This window comes from Salpingoeca rosetta (genome assembly GCF_000188695.1).
Source record: "Salpingoeca rosetta unplaced genomic scaffold supercont1.6, whole genome shotgun sequence".
NCBI classification, from domain to species: domain Eukaryota; class Choanoflagellata; order Craspedida; family Salpingoecidae; genus Salpingoeca; species Salpingoeca rosetta.
The window spans coordinates 419772-440824 of record NW_004754928.1 but is presented as its reverse complement, the minus strand read 5'-3'; the positions used below and the strand labels follow the sequence as shown (position 1 = coordinate 440824).

The 21053-nt window shown below is 61.7% G+C and overlaps 3 protein-coding genes across 3 annotated transcripts in view; 1 reads left to right on the top strand and 2 right to left on the bottom strand.

Annotated features, from left to right (window-relative positions):
- The first annotated feature begins 24 nt into the window (after nt 1-24).
- Nucleotides 25-2374, top strand: PTSG_02658 (RING finger domain-containing protein containing protein). Its single transcript, XM_004996100.1, has 6 exons — nt 25-371; nt 620-706; nt 880-962; nt 1115-1529; nt 1800-1881; nt 2062-2374. Exons 1-6 carry the CDS (start codon nt 58-60, stop codon nt 2146-2148), a joined length of 1068 nt encoding a protein of 355 aa, XP_004996157.1. The 5' UTR covers nt 25-57; the 3' UTR covers nt 2149-2374.
- On the bottom strand, nt 2302-3870 carry PTSG_02657 (dynein light chain Tctex-type 1). The gene is made up of 5 exons (XM_004996099.1): nt 3783-3870; nt 3525-3566; nt 3219-3342; nt 2900-2977; nt 2302-2738 (listed from the first exon to the last, which is right to left on the bottom strand). Exons 1-5 carry the CDS (start codon nt 3807-3809, stop codon nt 2668-2670), a joined length of 342 nt encoding a protein of 113 aa, XP_004996156.1. The 5' UTR covers nt 3810-3870; the 3' UTR covers nt 2302-2667.
- An 18-nt stretch (nt 3871-3888) lies between these two features.
- PTSG_02656 (uncharacterized protein) overlaps nt 3889-21053 on the bottom strand; it is a 21257-nt gene continuing 4092 nt past the window's right edge. Inside the window, exons 11-23 of the mRNA XM_004996098.1 lie at nt 20759-20971; nt 20489-20613; nt 8464-20311; nt 6774-8063; nt 6489-6538; nt 6311-6355; nt 5986-6059; nt 5745-5795; nt 5462-5577; nt 5140-5259; nt 4833-4948; nt 4397-4546; nt 3889-4225 (exon numbers count right to left, since the gene is read on the bottom strand). Coding sequence (XP_004996155.1) covers nt 4117-4225; nt 4397-4546; nt 4833-4948; nt 5140-5259; nt 5462-5577; nt 5745-5795; nt 5986-6059; nt 6311-6355; nt 6489-6538; nt 6774-8063; nt 8464-20311; nt 20489-20613; nt 20759-20971 — 14307 coding nt within the window. The 3' untranslated portion in view covers nt 3889-4116. The remainder of the gene's footprint in view (nt 4226-4396; nt 4547-4832; nt 4949-5139; nt 5260-5461; nt 5578-5744; nt 5796-5985; nt 6060-6310; nt 6356-6488; nt 6539-6773; nt 8064-8463; nt 20312-20488; nt 20614-20758; nt 20972-21053) is intronic.

The window sequence follows — 21053 nt, the reverse complement described above, 5'->3', positions numbered from 1 at the left end:
GAATTCCATGTACAACTCCCACCAATTTTCACCAGGGCTTTGAGAGCGACCGCGGAGATGATGACGGACAAGCAGGAGGAGAAGAGCAAGGCTGAAGCGGCGCAAGCTGCCGAGGTTGCTGAGGCGAAGAAGGGCATAGATGGGACCGATGCCACGACCACTGCCACCGGCAGCGACACGTTAAAGAAAGCAGGGGGTGCGGCCAGCTGTGTGTTTATCAAGAAGAAGAAGAGGGCAAAAGGCACGAGGGCAAACACAAGGAAGAGGACCACTGTGCAGGCATTAGCGGCAGAGGACGACGATATTGATGAGGGTGCCTTGCTGGAAAAGCGCAGCAAACCAGTGCGCGGCATTGGCGCAACCACAACAAAGTGCGTGCGTGTGTGTGTGTGTGTGTGTGTGTGTGTGTGTGTGTGTGTGTGTGTGTGTGTGTGTGTGTGTGTGTGTGTGTGTGTGCGTGTGTGTGTGTGTGTGTGTGTGTGTGTGTGTGTGTGTGTGCTGGGTGGCTGCGATTTGTGCGCATGCTTGTACGAAACCACGCTCGTTCTCCTTGTTGTCTGCAGCAAGTCCCAACACAAAATCTTCTACCCCCCCCCAAACGCATCTTTCTTACAAGCAGGTCCAAGTCAAAGGATGACAGCTTGACTGTGACCTACAAGTCTTCGCGATCCAAGGAGTTTGCTGGACCAAAAGACATGGGCGCGACGTAAGTCATGCTGCGTCGCATTATGTGCATTGCGTGGCTCAAGATTACACACACGCGCACACGCACACGCACACGCACACGCGCACATGAGCCATGCTCAAAGTGTACGCACACACACACGCACACACACAAGAACTCATGAACTGGCACATCGCCTTGCTTTGGTCTTACAGGGCCGAGCTCACCATTGATACGGAGCGGGATCGTGATGCGCAGGCGGTCTTTGAGCGCTCACAACAGCAACCGGGAGAAGAAGGTGCGCACAACGTGCACGAATGAAGCCTGGCAACCGCATACATTGGCATGTGCCTGGTTCACAGAAACACGCGCATACACATGCACACATTCGCACACGCACACACGCACATGCACACACTCCCTTCTTCCACACACTCACTCTTCGTGCAGGCGAGGGCATGTATCGGGGGCTGTCTGCGTACAGGCAGCTGAATCAGCGTAAGGAGACGGTGGCGGGCAACGCGTTCAAGGGCGTGACATCCAAGGGGCCCGTGCGCGCGCCTCTCAACATCCGCAGCACCGTGCGCTGGGACTACCAGCCGGACATCTGCAAGGACTACAAGGAGACGGGCTACTGCGGGTTTGGCGACACGTGCAAGTTCCTGCACGACCGCAGCGACTACAAGCACGGCTGGCAGATTGACCGGGAGATTGAGCGGGGCGAGTACGGCAAGGTGGACGTGCGGCAGTACGAGATTGAGTCTGACTCGGACGATGAGGACGAGCTGCCGTTTGCGTGCTTCATCTGCCGTGAGCGCTTCACCCACCCGGTCGTCACCAAGTGCAAGCACTACTTTTGCGAAAAGTTAGCATGTGTTGAGTTGTGCTGTGCCATGTTGTGTTGTGTGCTATGTTGTGTGTGTGTGTGTGTGTGTGTGTGTGTGTGTGTGTATGTGCGTGCGTGCGTGCGTGTGCGTGTGTGTGTGTGTGTGTGTGTGTGTGTGTGTGTGTGTGTGTGTGTGTGCGTGTGTGGCGAGTCGTAGTACATCATGCTTGTCTCTCCACCCCTCACCACATCACCCCCCTCAATGCCACCTCCCCACCTCCCCTTCCCTCCTCACACTACCGCCATCAGGTGTCTGCTGGAGCACTTTCGCAAGTCGATGAACTGCCCCGTCTGCAACGAGAAGACCGGCGGATTCTTCCAGCCAGCAAAGGTGAACATACACGTGTTGTGTGTTGTGTTCGGTGTAATGCTGTGTTGTGTATGGCAGTGCCCGCATCCTTTGTTCTTCGTTGTGTGCATTTGCAAGCCTTTTGTAACGAACACAGCACACCAACCTTGCCCACCATGCCACACTCATCCACCATCCCATCACCACCACCACCACAACCAGGACATTATTGAGAGGCAGAAGCAGCTGGAGGACAACGGCAGCGATGATAACGATGAAGATGATGATGATGGCAACGACTCGGATTAAGCAACCTCTTTGTATGTGTGTGTGCGTGTGTGTGTGTGTGTGTGTGTGTGTGTGTGTGTGTGTGTGTGTGTGTGTGTGTGTGTGTGTGTGTGTTGAGCGCTAGTTTGTGTGCCGTGTGCCATGTACCAACCACGTGCATCACCACTTCTCCCCTCCGCGATTCCTCGTGTACATTTCGAATCACCACAAAGGCGCGCAGTCGCAACGAAGTAAACGATAACAGTTGTTTCGAGGTTGGTACAATGATGATGATGAAACAGCAAGAGGCGAACCAACCGCACTTGACACACACACACACACACACACACACACACGTACGCACAACTTGAGGACGGTGGTTGTACAGCAACACACCTGTCCCCACCACTCCGATTTGCAAGACCAGCACACAAGGGCGCACGACGATTCACAAACACATCCACATACAGACACGCGCGTGTGCTGCATACTTCCTTGTCTTTCAATCCCCCCCAGGCGACCAAACACATCGCACACAACGGGTAACAGCGCCGCCTTTCCTCAGATGGCGAGGCCAAACACGCTCACGACAACATACATTGTCTTGTTGTCCCAGCGAACAGTGCAGCTCCCTGCATGAGCGGGTGTTTGTGTGTATGTTTGTGTGTGAATGGGTGTGAATGGGTGCATGTGGAAGTGAGGCAAAGCGCAGTGCGGTGCGCAATCGTGTGCACGATGTCAACGCACGCGCGCCCATGGCTCCATTGCGAACCATCACATCATCCTCACGTACCGTCTGTGCTGTTGTCCCAGTAGCAGGAGCTTGCTGTGTGAAGGCCAGCGCCGTTCTTTTGCAGCATGACGCAGTTGACTGCACAAGCAAGAAGAGGCGTGCGAAGGGGTGAGATGGGCATGAAGGAAGGGGGAGGGGGCTGTAAACGACACCGCGCATGGTTGTACACGAAGCATGGTTGTTGGACACGGAACATGGTTGTACGCGAAGCGCGCACAATATCCCTCAGGTTCACATCATCCAGCAATCCTACAATCTACAACAGCGACGAAACAACACGCCCACCACCCTTGAGCATACACATGGCACACACACGCACCGATGTATTTGAAAGGCTTTCCCAGGGAGGTGAGGCGCTTCAGGCACTGCTCAACCACGTTTGACGTCCATTGGTTCACCTTTGAGTGCTGGTAACTGCTCTGACCGATGCTCTGTTCAATCGACTGCTCTCCAAAGTGCATACGTGTGTGTGTGTGTGTGTGTGTGTGTGTGTGTGTGTGTGTGTGTGAGTGTAGACTAACGGAAAGTTGATAAACACGAGTGGTGGCGCACACAGCGGAGCACGCAACACACACACACACATACACACACAGCACACAGCACACACAGCACCACTTTGCCTCACCTCGCGAATGATGGTGCTGACATCGTCCACGTTAAAGGATGTCTTTGGGGAATCCAAACACGATGCGTGAGTCAGGATGAGTTCGACGACACAGCGACGTAGATCGGGACACAACGTGCGGGATGCGCTGAAACAAGATACAAATTCACACACACACACGCACGCACACACACACACACACGCACACACACACACACACACACACACACACACACACACACACACACACACACAAGCGTACGCGCAGATGGGACTTACATCCTCCACGCCTTCGTAGTCTGCCATGGCTGCTGGTGGTGTGTTTGCTGGTTGTTGGTTGGTTGTAGTGAGTGTCGGTTTGGCTTCCTTGGCAAAAGTGATGGTTGTTAACGGAAACTTATGCTATATTTTCCACAAACTTTCTTGTACACACTGCGACACGACAGAGAAAGGTGGAAGAAGAGAGGAAGAGAGCTGAGTTGCTATCAACACGCACACACACACACACACACACACAAGCGCACACACACACAAACGTACACACACATGCGCACACACGCACACACAAACGTACACACACAAACACACTCTCTCACTCCACGCGAGAATAACATCACGAGCCAGGCGGCAGCGTGGTGCGGGCGTAATTGTCCGTGTCAATGGCCTTGCAGTTGTTGATGGCATAGCGAAGCTTCTTCAACAACACCTCGTAACTCGAGTACCTGGGGAGGAAGTAGTCACGGTACATTGGGAGGTGTAAGTGGAAATTCTCCGTCGGACACACAAGAGAATACCAAACACACACACACACATGCATGCACACACACACATGCACACACACACATGCACACACACATGCACACACACACACACACGTACACGCAAAAGCCCACCTCGGGATTTTGAGGGTAAAGAAGCAGGTGATGGCCTCTGGGAGGGCGCTGTCTGCGTGGCTGGAGCCGGCCTCGTAACGGTCAAGCGCCTGTAGCACAAAGTGCTTTCCTTCAAAGTCGGCCTGGGTGCGCGGCAATCGCGTGCGGCCCCTGAAGTGTGGATGATCAAAGGCAGTCATGGTGTTGCATTGGTTCGGAGTGCGGGAGTGAGTCACGCGTGAGCACTGGCCAGTGCAATTACGAGTATCGAACCACAATAACGAAAATACACACCTGCACGCACACGCACACGCACACGCACACGCACACGCACACGCACACGCACACGCACACGCACACGCACATACACACGCACACGCACACACGCACACGCACACGCACATACGCACACGCACACACGCAGGCACAGGCGCACATGCATGCCACGCAAACGTACGAGACGAATCGGAGGAAGAGGGAGAGTTCGACGGGCGTGAGGGCCTTGATGGCGTCCCAGAACCACCCGGCGAGCGCAGAGTTGGAGCGAAGCCCTTTGTAGCGCGTCATCACTTGCTGCTCGGAAGGAAGAAGGTACACGTCAAGGACGAGTCGTGACATGAGGTGGTAAATCAAAATGAAGAGCAGTGACAACAGCGACAGTAGTGACAACAGCATCCATTGAGCCAACCCACTTTCACAAATCGCAATCTCTTCGCCCCCAAACGTTGCACACGGGTGACAGGTGAACACGACGCAATACGCACCAGCAGGGAGAGATCGAATTCCTGCTTGCCGAGCACAAACTCCTGCAGTTCGTTTGGCTGCAGCAGTGACAGCAGCGGCAGTGGCACCACGCGCGCAACACCACGACGCACAGCCCGCACCTGCGCACCAGACGTGAGGAACAGTTGGGGTTGTTGGTTGAGTGCAAAGTTAGAGCGGGGAAGAGAGGAACGAACGATTGATTATGCACGGTGGAAAGAAAAGCCGCGCCCATGAGAGCAGGTAGGCACGCACGCACGCACATACATACACACATGCACACACACACTTTACATACACGCATTCATGCACAACCAATCGCACCTGTGCATCAAACTCGTGGAGGCGAAGGTGGAGCGCCTTGCGCACGTATTCGTCGCGGGTGGCAGACGTGAGGCGCGGGACGTCCAGCACCTGGTATGTCAGCCCTTCCTTCGCACCTGCACACACACACACACACAACGCGCACACAAGTACAAACAGGTCAGGCAGACGGTAAGGAGGATGGAAGGTGAGCGAGGAAGACTGAGTCAAACCTTGATTGTCACTCCTTGTATCACGGCTGCATCACACCGCTGCTGTGCAAGTGACCAGGAGCAGTACGTACTCGGTGTGTCGCCGCCAATACCATAGCTGGAGAACGCTTCCTCGCTCAGGCCTGTGTGTGTGCGTGTGTGTGCGTGTGCGTGCGTGTGCGTGTGCGTGTGTGTGTGTGTGTGTGTGTGTGTGCAAGGATGCAAGGCACACAAGTAGTGTTGGGATGAAACTGGCGGTATGCACTTACAGCAGAGAGCGCGTAGACACACACACACACACACACACACACACACACACACACACAGACTCACTCTTGATGATTTCGAGGGTGGTGACGTAATCCGTGTCGACTTCGCGCAGATCCGCAATCGTCAGTGCAACGCCACTGAACACGAAACACACACGCACACACATGCATTTTAGCAATGATTCGCAGAGTGATATCGTCCAACATGAAGACTGTCTGCAATCAGCTTGACAGCATGTAATCGAGCACCTCCCACACACACACACACACACACACACACACACACACACACACACACACACACACACACACACACACACACACGTACGCGCACACACACACACGCACACGCACACACACACACACATTGCACAACATCAAGTACTCACGTCAGCTGCTTCCAGACGGGACCAGCCAGCGGTAGCGAAATCGGACTGCAAAGCAAGAATTGCACGACATAATGGCGGAGGTGAGGAAGAGAGTGAGGATATGAAGCGAGGAGTGTGACAGCTCCCGCAAACAAATACATCCGCAGATGCGCACATGAAAACACGCCTTTGGCCTCACTTGTTGGTGCGAATGGCGATGCCGATCAAGACGCCCAAGAACTCAAACAGCTGAAACAACCACAACACACGTGCGCAGTCAACGTGAGTGTGAGTTACATTCGTTACAAGTACAACGCGCAGGAACGCCTCAACCCCAACACGACCCCAACTCCCCTCCCCCAAACAAACACACCCACACGCACACACGCACAACAGCACAGAAGCAGTCCAGACCTCATCTCACCCAACTCCAATACCTCTTTCCCCCCTCCCACAACAACAACAACAACAACAACAGGCGCACCTCCAGCTCTGCGGGCGAGTTGGCTGCCGGGTTGAAGAGGTAGACGTCGCGGCTGTCACCGCTGTCCTGCACCTTGTTCGGCGTTGGGATGAGCAGCGTCAGGGACCCGTTGACCAGCTCCTCACACATCTCCGAGATGCTCTCGGAGTACCCGCCGCCGGCGTCGTCCACGCCCTCGCCAGCAAACTTCACCTTCCAGCAGCGGTTGGGCGCCAGGAACACGCTCGGGTCCGCATTGCGCAGCTCACGGCACGCCTGCGCAAACACAGAGTTCTGCCCGTAAATCCCGGCGACGCCGGACGGCTGCCGGTGGATCTGCACGCGGTTGAGGGTGATGGTCACGCGCACCGTCGACGACGCCATCGTGCGCGAGATGACCGCCTTGATCAGCCGCTCCTTGTGCGTCAGCAGCAGTAGATCCTGCAGCGCCTGCAGGGACTTCTGTGTACCCCCGAGACCGAGCGACACGCCCCCGCTCGTCTCCATCGACTGGAACTCAATCAGGCTCGCCAGCGACAGCACAGAGGAGCTCAGCGTCTCCAGCAGGAAGCAGCGCCGCTTGATTTGCCCAACGGGGATGCCGTGCAGGGCCGGGTACGCTGGCGGCGGCTCCGTGATGACTGGTGGCGGCTCCTCCAGCTTGAAGTACGCCACCTCGTCGCTGCCCTTGAACAGCACATACGCGTCCAGGTGCCGCATGTTGGGCTCCACCACGCGCTCCTTCGACTCCGCGTCCAGCAGCAGCCACACCCCGCCGCCCTCGCTCACCTTGCTCGTGTAGTACACCATCATCGACGGTGCAATGCCGCCAATCACCATCGCGTCCAGGCTCGGCCCCGCCCGCACGTTGTGCCGCGACGCTGTCGTGATGCATTGCGCGACCTTCTTCCCTGCAGCGGTGCCGGCTGCCCCGAGCTGCGTGTCGGGTGGCGCCTCCTCCGTGTAGTTGATCACCAGCCGCGGGTCCATGTCCTTGTCGACCGCGTTCAGGTTCTGCGCGCCGGATGGGTCGCGCAGGAGACACCAGCACTGGCCCTCGCCCCACTTGTTGTCCGGGTTGGCCAGCCGCAGCCACACGCCCTCGCGGTTGCTGCGGTAGTCCACCGCCATGACCACGACCGGGTGGCGGTGGTGCGAGGACGCAGGTGGCAGCACGCCCAGGCGGCTCGAGTCAACGGATGGCGCCGCGCGGAGAACAATGGCGCGGCGACCAGCAACAGCAAACAGACTGCGGGTGTCGTTGCCCATGCGATAGCACGCAGGCAGCGGCAGCCCATACACAAACGAAATCTGCATGGGGAATTCGAAAGAAAAAGCGAGGGGCAGATGGTGAGGTATTGAGTTGGGGGAGGATTGAGTGGTGGGGAATTGAGTGGTGAGGTGTTGGGTGGGGGGGAGGGGGTTGGATGGTGGGGAATTGAGTGGTGGGGAATTGAGTGGTGAGGTATTGAGTGGGGGGAGGGGTTGGATGGTGGGGAATTGAGTGGTGGGGAATTGAGTGGTGCGGTATTGAGTGGTGAGGTGGTGTTGGGTGAAGTGGGTAACGGGGCGAGAACTGCCAACAACATACACACGTGTACAAACACAAATGTACAGACACACATGTGTACAAGCACACCCGTACACTCACAAAACATGCACACGCGCACGCATAAATATACACATTATGTACTTCTCTCAAAAAACGCACCCGATCGCCGGGGTAGAAGAGGTAGACGAGCGGACGCACGCCTTCGCCCGGTGCAAGACCGGGCAGCTCAATCTCGCCCCGCTTGTGCCCGTTCACGTCAAATGCCACCATGTTGCGGTTCAGGTCCAGGAACACGCCAATGATGTCGTTTGGTGAGAACCCGCGCGGGATCTTGATGGCAGAGGTACCGGACTTGAGCAGGCCCTCGGACAGGATGCGCGCTGCGCCCAGAGGGTACGCGGCGTTTGGTTTGCCGACGCCAACACCAACATAGCGGCGCGCAGACCCTTTGCTGTCGCACCGCACCGTCCAGTAGTGCATGCCGGAGGTGAGCACCTCGTCCGCCATCACCCACGTGTTCTCCTCAGAGGCCTCCGACTGCATCATGACCGTGGTGTTCTTGTTCGACGTCTTCACGTGCCCTTCGTTGAGCGGCTGGAACGTGAGCCGCGGCATGTTCACCGTCGGCGCCGCGTCCTTCGAGTACGCCAGCCGCAGCTCCTGCGGCGCCTCCGCCTTCCAGTGCAGAATCGACTTGTCCATCTGCGCCGTGTAAACGCCGTTGTCCAGGTAGCCCAGGCTCTCCCGCACCTCCGGCGGCTCCTCCTCGTCCCCGCGCCCTTCAAGCGCCGCCTTGATGCGCTGCGCAAACTCCTCCGTAAACGGCCGTCGGTCCACCAGGCGGTTGAACTCGCGGCTCGTCGTGCAGTACACGCGGAACCACGACGGCTTCTCAGCGCTGCTCACCGCGCTGCCCGGTGGGAGGTCCAGGCCGGCGGCAACGCGGCACATGACGCGGTTGAAGTCGGACCGCATGAGGATGCGCCCGTCCTTCTCCAGCGTCGTCTCGTGCTGGTGCTGCATCTCAAGCGTCGCCCACAGGCTGTGCGAGAACTCCCGCAGCACGCTGCCCACGCTCGACTGCAGCTCGTCCTCGTCGTCGCCAGAGCCAAACAGCGGCTTGTGGGCCGTCTTGTGCAGGCGCGTCTGCAGCAGGAAGCGGTGCGTTGCCTCGTAGTCAAAGCGGTGCGAGAACGTCAGCCCAACCTGCGCAAACGTGTGCGCGAGCTGGAAGTAGCAGTTGCTCACGTCGCGGTGCAGCAGCAGCAGGCTCAGCTCACACACGTTCAAGTGCCCGCTGCCGCTCACGTTGAACGAGGCAAACTCGCTCAGGCTCAGCACCCGGCCCGTGTGCCCACCACCGGCGCTGCGCCGCGAGGGAACGCCCGTCGCTGACGACGACGACCCCGACATGCCGTGCCCGCCGCTGCCACGACGGCGGGCATGGTGGTGCTGGCTGTGGTGGTGCCCGTGGTGCTCTTGGCTGTGCCTACCGTGGCCGTGGCTGTGACGATGATGGCTGTGACGATGGTGGCTGTGACGGTGGTGGTGGTGGTGATGATGCTGATGATGGCGATGAGGGCCAGAGCCCCCGCCGTCGCCCGCTGTGCCGCCTGAACTGCGTCCGACATGGTGACTGCCAACACCGTGCGCACGCCCATCATTGCTGCGGTTGTCGTCAAACCCGCTGTGCGAGGACGTCTGCAGTTCAAGCTCGCTGTCGTCAAACGTGTCGTCGGCAGCGTGAGGGCTTGTGCTGATGCTGTTGCGCCCGTTGCTGCTGCGGGCGCTGGTGACCGTGTCCAGGTCCTCGTCCTCCTCGTCATCGTCTGCCGCACTCGCATCCACGCTCGCACCCATGCGCGATATCGTGCTGGTTTCCGTGGCGCTGAGGCTGTCTTCCTCGTCGCCAACACCGCCGTCACGGTCGCCGCCGCCGCTTCCGCGTGCGACGAGCGGTTCAATGGCCTCACGCCCCAGCGCGCCCTCGTCGACGGTATCGTCACCGCCATGCGGGCGCAGCTCCTGCTGTGGGTGGCGCCGTTGGCGGAGGTGGCCGTGCTGTTGTTGTTGTTGTTGTTGTTGTTGTTGCTCTTCTTCTTGGGGCTGCTCGTCGCCCCGCAGGCCGCCGCGCTCCATCCGCTGGCCCCGCCGCTGCTGCTGGTGTTGGTGCTGTGCTTCCAGCTGCATGTGGTGGTGCCTCTGCTCACGGGCGCGTCGCGCTCCATCCCGGCCGCCTCCATTACCGCCACTGCTACTGGCAGCAACGCCGGTGGACGCTGAGGAGCCAAGAAGCTCCAGCACGCCCGTGTCACGGGCACCCGCGCCCTCGGTCGCCAGCGCGGCTGTGGCTGTGGTGGTGGCGGCTGCAGCCTCCTCCTGCTGGTGGCCAGACTCCTGCTCGCGGAAGTGCACCAAGCGCCGCAGCTCGCTCAAGAAGTCGCGGCTGCCGTTGTGCAGGAGCGTGTTGAGGCGGGCAAGCACCCACTGGCGCACCCGATTCGCGGGGTTGCTGATCCACAGCGAAGCGAGCGCATGGGAGAGCCGCAGCATGGACAGGTTGGACGAGTAGGAGATGGTGCAGTCAATGGTGGCGCGGATCAGACCCAGGCTGCACACGCGCGTGAGCAGCATCTCATCCGTCACCATGCCGTCCTCTGCCAGGTTTGACGAGGGCATTGCACGCTTGGTCTCCATCACGCAAATCTCAACCAGCACGCGCGAGAGGTGGCTGTGCTTCCCGCACAGGGTGTGGATGGCCGCGGAGATGACGCGGCACGGCTCATCTGCCGCCGCCCGCACAGACAACACGCGCATGAGGTCAATCAGCACCAGCAGCAGGCGGTCCGGCCCCCACGGCACGCCCTCCAGCGCATGCACGCCCCTCGAAAGCCACAGCGTGACCAGCTGCCGGGCCTGATACACGCGCATGGCCTTGAGGAAGTAGGCCACAGACTTCTGCTGCGCCTCCGGGTCTGGCAGGTGGGCCACCAGCGCCATCAGCGGTGGCGACGTGCCCACCTGCTCCACAATGCGCTCCACACTCGAGTCGTCGCGCTCCTCAATGCACATGCGGCCCAGCCGGTCCTCCGGCACGGGCATGGGCTCTGTGAACGGCTGATCGCTTCGCTCCTCCTCCGGCACGGCGTTGGCCGCATCGCGCCACACCGCCACGGCCCTGCTGCCGCAGCTGACCCGGTTCAGGCCCTTGCCGCGCAGCTCCGGGTGGAGCAGTGGGCGCGGTGCGGCGGCGTCTGCCGTTGCCCCGCCCAGCTGGCTCGAGTCGTTGCTGCCCCACACAAACACATCGCCCGTCTCCGAGACGGCGACGCCGTGCTCGTGGCCGAGGCTGGCGTCCACAATCTTGTGCGAGGCGAGGTCTGTCACGCGAATGGGCAGCATGTGCGAGGTCATGGACCCCGTGCCCAAGCGGTACGACCGCCCGGTGCCCCACACATACAGCTGGCCCGTGTCAGTGAGCGCAGCAGAGGAGTTGCAGCCGCAGATGACGCGTGTCATGCGCGCACGTCCAAAGTCGAGCTTGGCCGGGCGCAGCAGCTTGTGCGGGGCCTCCGGGATGCCAAGCCGGCCCTGGTCTCCGCAGCCAAACGAGTAGACGCCACCGCGCTGCGTCAGCACGAGGGTGTGCCTGTCCCCGCACGCCACCATCTGCACGGGCGGCAGGTTTGGCACGAGGGTAGGCTCGTAGCGGTCGTTCTGATCGCCCAGGCCGAGCCGGCCGTGGTGGTTGCACCCCCACATGTACAGCTGGCCCGTGGCTGTGACGGCTGCGCTGTGGCGGCGACCGCACGCAACTCGCAGCACATCCCGCAGGCCAGGCACGGGCACCAGCGACGACTGGTCCCGCGTGTCGCGCAAACCAAGCTTACCGTTCTTGCCCGTGCCGCACACAAGCAGGCGGTGGTCCTCCGTCACCACCAGCGTGTGGTAGCCGCCGTACGCCACGTCCACCACCTTTGGGCCGTGCGGCAGCAGCCGCTTCAGTGGACCCGAGTGCGCGCTCGCGTACAGGGCGCCGTTGTGGCCCAGCACCACCACGCCTTCCTTCTGGATGCACATCTTGGCCACCTGCAGCCCGCGCGGGAGCAGCGTGCACAGCTTTGGCTTGGGCACCTGCGACATGTCCTGTGCGCCGGAGAAGAGCGAGTCCATCTGCCCGCCCGCGTTGGCGCCCCACACGAAGGCCACGGGGAGCGGAAGCTGCGACGCGCTTGCACGCGCGCTGCTGACGCTGCCCGTCTCTGAGGTGATGCTGACGTTGTCGTTGTCGTCGTCGTTGTCGTCGTCGTCGTCGTGATGGCGCTCACCACCGGCGCCGCCAACAGAACCACGCGCTGCTGTGGCTGCGTCGGCACCAGTGCCTGCTGCTGTGGAAACACTTGCAGCCACGCCGCTTCCCGTGCCGCTGGCATCACCACGACGGCGCTGGAAGGGCTCAAACATGCCAGCAACCAAATCACTGGGTCGCTGGTGCGAGTAGCGGCCACCGGTCGCAGCGGATGCAGTTGACGACATGCTCCCGCCGCCGTTGGCGCCGCCCGTGTTGGCGGATGACCCGCCGCCATCACCGCCATCCCTGTTGTTGCCACCGGCAGCGAGTGGGCCCAGGCGTGCTGCCTCCCCTGTCTCGCCATACCCTGCTTCGTCATCCGGCTCCGCTGCCTCTGGGATGCCTTCTTGGGTCTGCTGGCGATGACGATGGTGATGATGGTGATGGTGATGATGACTTTCGGCATCGTTGCCGGAGGTGTGCGACGCACCGTGGCGATGGTGGTGACGGAGGCCGTGCTCGGTTGGAGATGATGATGATGCTGGCTCGCCGCGATCGCCATCGCCAGCCCCGGCAGCGTCGTCGTGGTGCTCCATCAAGGTTTCCAGCAGCTCTTCCACCTCCCTGCTGTCGTGGCGAGCGTGACGGATGCGCCGCCGCCCAGAACCACCGGCAGCACCGCCGCCCTCGCCGCCTTCGTGCTCTTCGCTGTCAGCCGACTTGCCGCCCGAGGCGAGGGCAACCTCTGGCGTGGGCGCAAGCAGGTCCTCCAGCGACGTTTTCTTCTGCGCGTGGCGCGTTGGCCCGGAAAGCACCTCCAGCCGCCGTATGCGCGTGTCCACGCCACCGTTGTGCGTCTGCTTGATGGTGATCTGCACGACGCGGTGGTAGCGGTCGGCGCCCTCCAGCAGCACCGTGGACGTGGAGTCGTGTGGAATCTGCACTGGCGGCAGCGGCGTGAGCTCGCCGGCCGACGGGCCCACAGACACCTGCACCTCCTTGGGCATGTAGGACGCGTCCTGCGGGTCGTGGTAAATGCGCAGCACGCTGATAAACTGGTTGGGTTTCATGAACACGCGCACCCAGGGTTCGTCCTGCCGCGTGCAGCTCTGCCAGTAGGTGTTGTGCGTCTTCTCCAGCAGGTCCTTGATGTGCGCCGGGTTGGACGAGGCCGTGACGTCATCGTACCCGTCCTCCACGCACGCGCTCATGTCAATCTCGGGCTTGCGCAGCGGCGCGTTGGCCAGGAACGACTGGATCACCTCAGAGCACACGCTGGCCACACTGGGCAAATCGTACTCTGCGCGCACGGGGCTCGGCACGACGGACCAGTTGAGCAGGGTCTCAATGAACTTGGTGTCCACGGAGCGCCTGTCCTCCTGCGAGGCGGACGTGGAGCGCTTCACCCCGTGCTGCTCAGCCACTGCTTCGTCGACGACTTGTTCTTCGCCTTCGCCTTCGCCTTCGCTCTCGCTGGCGTCGCTCGAATCGCTCGCGCTGCTGGTCCTGCTGTCGGTATCCGAGCCAGAGTCATCAGACTCTGTCTGGCTCAGGCTGCCGTTCTCCGCACCGTTGGGACCATCATCATCACCATCATCATCCTCGTCACGGCGACGTGCAGATGTCGCAGATGTTGCTGTCGCTGCCGCTGTGCCTGTACCTGCAGCTGTGGTTGTGCCTGTAGCTGTGGCTGTGGTTGTGTTTGTGTTTGTGGTTGTGGTTGTGGTTGTGGTTGCGCTGTCAGGGGCACCAACACTGCTGGCACTGCTGCTACCGCTGCTGTTTCCGCGGCCGGCAGCCTCATCTGCAGCAGAGGCTGTAGGTGGCGGCGTCGAATCGGTGGCGCCGACCTCCACCTCAATGGGGAGCCCAACATCCACGCTGCGTGGGCTGCGGTCGCTGGCATTGCGGCTGCGAGAGCGCCGGCCGCTGTGCGTGCGCGTGCGGCGGGCAGAGCCGTCACGCCTGTGCTTGCGGCGCTTCTTCCGCCGCGCAGGCCGCGAGCGCGCCTTGTCCACGTCGCCTGCCCTGGTGGTCGCGGGCGAGCCGAGCGGACCCACCGCGGTGGACACCGACGAGGAGCGGGACGAGGGCGCCTTGGGCGTGGCGGACTGCTGCTCCTCAAGGAACAGATCAAAGGCCACCGGCGTGCGGAAGAAGAGCTTGCACGCCTGCAGCATCTCCAGCTGCATCTTCTGGGACAGGATGTGGTCTGGCCAGGAGGAGAATGCCTCAAACAGGAGCGTACGGAAGGCCATGCGGTCGTGCCCCGTGTTGCACGCCACCATAAAGTCAAAGGGCCGCAGCACCTCCACGGAGAGCTCCTTCTCTGCGTCTGCGAGCGAGAGCACCAGCGGGCCGTCCGTATCGTCGACGGCATGGAACTCCACCTTGAGTGTTGACTCGTTGAGCTCCGTGATGGTGCCCGTGCCTCGAAGCGTATGCTCGCAGGTGGCGCCGATGCGGAAGCGCGGGGCCTCCAAGCCCACCATGGTCAGCGTGCCCAGGACACCGCGCACCTCTTCGCGGATGTACGTGCCCTCCTGCAGCCGCTCGCGCTGGTGCGGCAGGGAAAACAGGTCCTGCACAATCACCTCGTTCAGCGAGTCCCGCCAGCCGGGCAGCGAGTGCAGCGAGCGCAGCATGTCAATCAGCTCCACCAGCACGGCCTCGTTCTCCGGCGTGCCCGTCATGTCTGTAAAGTCGGACACGGCGCGCATGAGCTGCTCAATGAGCATGCGCACGTCGGTGGACTTGCTGGACTCCGAGGCGAGCCCCGGCAGCGCGGCGGCCATGAAGCGCAGCACGAAGATGCGGGCGGTGGTGGTGGCGTCGCGGAAGAGGTCGAGCAGCATGTCCAGCCAGGGCGTCGCGCAGAACAGCACCTGCAGGCGCGTGCTGCAGGCCATGCGCCGGAACACGGCCAGCATGGACGCCTTGTGGTCGTCAGCGCCTTGCAGCAGCGCAACACGGCACTGCTCCACCAGCTCTGCCAACGCGGTGTCTGAGAGCTTGTCCACACAGGTGCTGGCGGAGAGGGCGAGGTACTTGAAGAGGCGCCGGCCAACACGCCGGTTCCCCGGCTTGCCGGCAATGTGGGCGCGCAAGGAGGCCAGGTCAAGCGACTGCACAGACACGCGGCGCAGGCGCACGTTGATGCCCCACGATGACACGTCCAGGCGAATGTACGGGTAGTGCTGGCGTGCGCGATCGAGGATGACAATGTCCTCGTTTGGGTCCAGCGCCTGGGAGCAGTTGATGCGGCGCACCTCCGTCAGGTTGGCCGGGTCCGTGCCCGCGCTCACCACCACCTGCCGCGGTGCAAACGAGTCTGAAGATGCGGGCGTGATGCTCAGGCGATGCACCACCGTGCCGGGGCGGGTTCTGATCAGCACCCAGTGTGCACCGCGCCGCCCGTTGCTCTCCCACAGCGTGGACGGTGATGGGTCCTGCAGCGCGCCGGCCATGCCCGAGTTGGTGCTCACCTTGATGGACTCAATGCCATCAAAGAGCGCCAGCCCTTCCGCAACACTGTCATCACCGCTTCCGGCGCCTCCACCGAGCGCTGTCGATGCGGATGATGATGGTGCCCCCGTGGACGGGCGGGCAGCTGAAGAGGAAGACGAAGAGGAAGAGGCGGTGGGGGCGGCGGCAGTGGCGGCTGACCGTGCTCGCTGCGATGCATGCAGCTGTGTCTCAACCATGGAGGGCACGCGGAAGCACACGTCAGCGAGCGCGTGGAAGGCGTCGGACGTGAGAATCTGCTCCAGCGCCGGCGGCTCGTGGGGCTGAATGAGGAGGTTCTGGCACAGGTGCAGCATGCGCAGTGGCAGGGTGGACGCCTCGCCTGTTTCGTTGAGGTCGCGCAGGAGGTGGGAGCAGGAGACCTGCAGCAGCTCCAGGATGTGGCCCATGACGCGCGTGTGGTACTCGGTCAGCTCACGCTTCTCCGCGGCAGCGGCACAGGAGATGCCGTCCATGTAGCGGCCAAGCGGCATAAACGGGTACGGGTTGGCGCGCGGGTCAAGCAGCCCGCACAGGAGCTGGTAGCGCACGGGCATGGTGATGGGCAGCTCAATGAGGTTGCACAGGCGTCGCAGGACCTTGATGCGGCTCTGGGCCAGCGCAGACCGCGCCACAAGCTGTTCGCGCACCTCCCGCAGCGCAAACGGCTGGCGGAGGAAGCTGACAATCAGCTCGGCCAGCTCCTTTGGGATAGCGCGCAGGGACGTCTGCTGCGGCGCGTTGAGCATGAACCAGGGGTGGGACGGGGCGTTCTGCGCCAGCGTCTCCCGGTCGTGGCCCTCCAGTCCGCTTTGCAGGTCCTCCACGGCCTGACGCCCCTGCTCGTCCAGCTCGTCAAAGGGCTCGCTCGAGTCCAGGTTGACGCGCGTCGAGAGCGCCTGCGGGTCAAGCGGTGGCGCCGCCGTCACAGACACGCGCGCGCGGCTCTGGTGCCACCTGCTGTCTGCTTCTGGTGCTTCTGCGGCAGAAGCGCTGGCGCTTGTCACGCCGCTGGAGGTGGGCTGCACGTGGGTGAGTAAGAACATGCAGATGTGGTGCGTGCGTGCACGGAGGTCGGCGTCAGACATGCGCAGCTCCTGCTTGAGCCGCATGACGTGCGGCTGCATGAGCACGGCGACCTTGACCACCTCCGCCAGCAGCGGGTTTGCGTCGACGTCGCGGATCGTCTGCACCGACTGCAGATACGGTGTCAGGCCAAGGTGGCGGGCGAGCACAACTAGCGACGCAGCCGTCACGCGCCACACCAGGTGCGTGCGCGGGAGGCTCAGCCCAAGGTTGTTCTCCTGCGCATAGCTGTACATGACGTCAATCAGCGATGTGCTCGCGTCTGCGTCACCCTCTCCTTCCCCACCATCGCCACTCGCGTCAACAGCTGTGGGCGACGATGTGGTTGCTGATGGCGCAGCGCCGGTGGCTGTTGTTGCAGACGCGGTTGTGGTCGCTGTTGTGGTCGAAGTTGTCCCTGGAACGGGGCTGGGGCGCGTGGTTGCGCCAGCGGACACAGACTTGCCCTTGCCGTGCTGCACATCCACGCTCAGCGTCGATTTGGATGCCACCCTACTTGATGCTGACGACGACGGCTTTGTGGCGCCGGTGTTTGTGCTTGTCGATCCTTCTGCGTGGGCTCTGTCCTGCTCGCCCTCTTGCTGCGCCTCAACTTGCCCTGGCTGCGTTGTCGCGTCGCCAACACGCTGCTGATTGGCTTCACCATCCTGTTCCTCAATCACCTCCATGTGCGCAGCCGTCGCGCCGGCATCACCGGGCCGAGCAGTGTCCTCTTCACCCCCGCGCGTCTTCTTGCCTGCTGCGGCTGCGCGCGTTGTGGCGGGCGACGACGTTGGCGTTGTTGTCATAGACGTGGGGGCCGTGGATGGGCGGCGCTGTGGGGACGCGTCTCTTGGCGACAGCTGGCTGTCCAGCACCCGCTGCCAGTGTGCGTGCTCCAACACGGATGGACGCGCCAGGCCTGCGCTGAACGCCGCGTTCTCCAGCACGCCGTCCTCCACGCTGGGGCCAACCACGTCCAGGCGCATCGCCTCGCTCGCGCAGTCTGCAACGAGGCAGGAGGAGATGGAGAAGGCAAGCTGCTGGCTAAGGTCCAGCACCGTGTGCGATGGCAGCGCCTGCGCCTCCGTGTCGCTGGACATGGTTTTGGTCTCAAAGGCAAACTGCGCCTGCACGGCCTCCGGGGTAAAGGGCATTGCGTCCAGCAGCTGGTTGAGCGCTGTGAGCAAACGGCAGGCGTTGTTGAGGCCTTCCGACACAAAGCACGACGCGAGGGCATCGCGCTGCTTGGCGGCAGAGGCAAGTGTCACCAGCAGCTCGCCCAGCACGGCAACGGGGAGGCTGCGGCACACTTCCAAGACCTGGTCGGGCGCAACCTCGCGCGCCACGCACTCCTCAACGACGCGGTGCTGCAGATCCAGCGTAAACGTGAGTAACCGGATGCCGAGCATGTGGCCTTTGCTGTACTGTGGGCCCTTTGCTGCTGCTGCTGCTGCTGCTGCTGCCGTTGTGGGCACGGCTGGAATGTCGCTGCCACTGTCACCCGCAGGAGCGCTGAGCACGTCGGCGTTGCTATCGGCGTCAAACGTGCTGTTCATGCTCATGTCCACGCGCGCAGACGCATCGGCAGCACCAACGGGTGTGGACGAGGCAGACCCGTCGGCGTCCATGTCACCGCGGTGTGCGGCGCTGCTGCCGCTGTCCATCTCCTCCCTTTCGTCCTCATCCTCCTCTTCTTCATCGCCTCCCTCTGCAGTGGAGGGAGCAACGTCAGAGGCGGTCCGGCTCGCTGTTGCTGAGCCCGGTACGGGCGTGGAGTCGCCATCAACTGCAGACGAAGAAGAGGTGGTGGTGGCGGTGGTGGTAGGACGAGAAGCGGCGCTTGCTGTGTGCGTTGAGCTACTCGACGCAGGCTGCTGCTGCTGCTGTTGTTGTTGTCCTGGCTGCCCCGCTTGCTCCTGTTGCGGTTGTTGCGGGTCGGTTGGCTGTGCGGTGGGAGGGTCCTCGGCGAGGTCGTCCACCGTGTCGTGCTCAAACAAGAGCTGGGCGAAGAAGGAGCGCAGGAAGCGGTGGCACAGCTTGAGCAGAATGTCGTCGCTGTCTGCGGAGGGGATGTCCTGACGGCGGTGGATGCGCTGCGCCACCTGCTCAGTCCGCGTCTTCATTGTCGTGACAAAGATGTTGAGGAGAAACAGCATGGACTGCAGGTCTGTGGCCAGGCCGACAGCCGTGTGGCCCCCGCTCTGTTCGAATGCGTCCATGCGAACCGCACGCGGCGTAGATGGGGGCAACTGGCCCGTTGCTGGCGGGGACATGATGCGAGAGGAGGACCCGCTCTCATCAAAGCCCGTCGGCGAATACACCGAGGTCTCCGCCTGGCTCGACAGCTGGCTCCGTTGCGTCAGCAGGCGCATGTTTGTGGTGGTCGTCGGCGTCAGCGGGGTGCTGCTGCTTGCCCGTTGCTGCTGCCGCTGCTGTTGCTGTTGTTGCTGCCCGGCCGTCACGTCGAACGAGCTTGAGCGAGCGCTGCCTAGACCGCTCGGTGTGAGCGCGGGCGACGGCAGCGGCGATGACAGCAGCAAGTCTGCTTGGAAGAGAAACTGCTCTTGTTGGCTGGGTGGGCTGTTGAAGAAGGCATTGACGGCCTGCTCCACCACCCCTTGCTGAAACAGGCTGTTGACAATCACTGACACCATAAACTGGTGCCCTGTGCGGGTTTCATCGCCGCCACCATCTGCTGCTGCTGCTGCTGTTGTTGCTGCTGCTGCTGCTGATGTGGGCGAGGTGGTTGCCGTCGTTGTTGCCGTTGTGCTCGCTGTCGCTTGGCCGGAGCCAGCACCATCGCCGCCCTGCTGGTCCGCTGGCCTGCTGGCCGTTGCCGTGCTATCTCTGCTCTCAGGGCGGCCCGTGCTGCTGTCGCTATCGAAGCTGCGTTGTTCACGCGGCTGCTGCTGCTGCTGCTGGGTGCTGGCAAGGCTCTCTGGCAGGAGGCGAGAGAGCCAGCGCAGGCGCTCCTTCATGGGCATGAGGCATTTCCAACGCGTGCGCAGCATCTGGCGCGCTGCGGCCTCCTCCTCTGCTGTTGGCGGCGGATCGCGCGACCTGAACACGATTGACGTGATTGACTCGAGCAGCAGCTGCCGGTCGTTGTCGGGGACATCCAGCAGATCCCACCCTTGCAGCACGCTGTGGTTGGGGGGGGGGCGGAAGAGGGGGGAATGTGAGAATGTGTGCGTGAATGTGTGTGTGTTTGTGTGTGTGTTGTGTGTTGTGTGTTGCGTGTGTTGTGTGTTGTGTGTTGTGTGTGTGTGAATGTGTGTGTGTTTGTATATGTGTGGTGTGTTTTGTGTTCATGCATCTCACCAGAAGCGAGCTGCAGTGCGGAGTTGGTCGGGACAGGGCCGCGTGCCGACGGCCAGGTCAAGCAGCGGCTGCCGGAGCCGCGCACGGATTGACGAAATGTCTCCGAGTCGATTGCGGCTGGCAACCTGCGTGTGTTGGGGGGGGGGAGGGGAGGAAAGGGAGATCAGTGGATGCTTGCCATCATGCAGGTTGTACATGTGTGTGTGTGTGTGTGTGTGTGGTTGGAAGAACGGTTCAGTCATGATTCTCGTATTTGACAGCACGCAGTACCTGGAATGTGCGTTCGAGAAGACAGCACGTAGACACCGCAGCCGCCGTGGCATGCTCGTCTTGCGTAATGTCGGAGCCGGCAAATTGTTCCAGCAGCCGCGCAAACGCCTCCAAGAGCGCGGGGTTGGCGGATGGCGTGAACGGCGACAGGCTGTGGGACACACTCCTCACGTCGCCAGACCACAGCGCAATGTGCGAGGGCCCGGCCGTCACCTGTGGTGGTTGGGGTGGGATGGTTGGGGGAGGTGTGTGTGTGTGTGTGTGTGTGTGTGTGTGTGTGTGTGTGTGTGTGTGT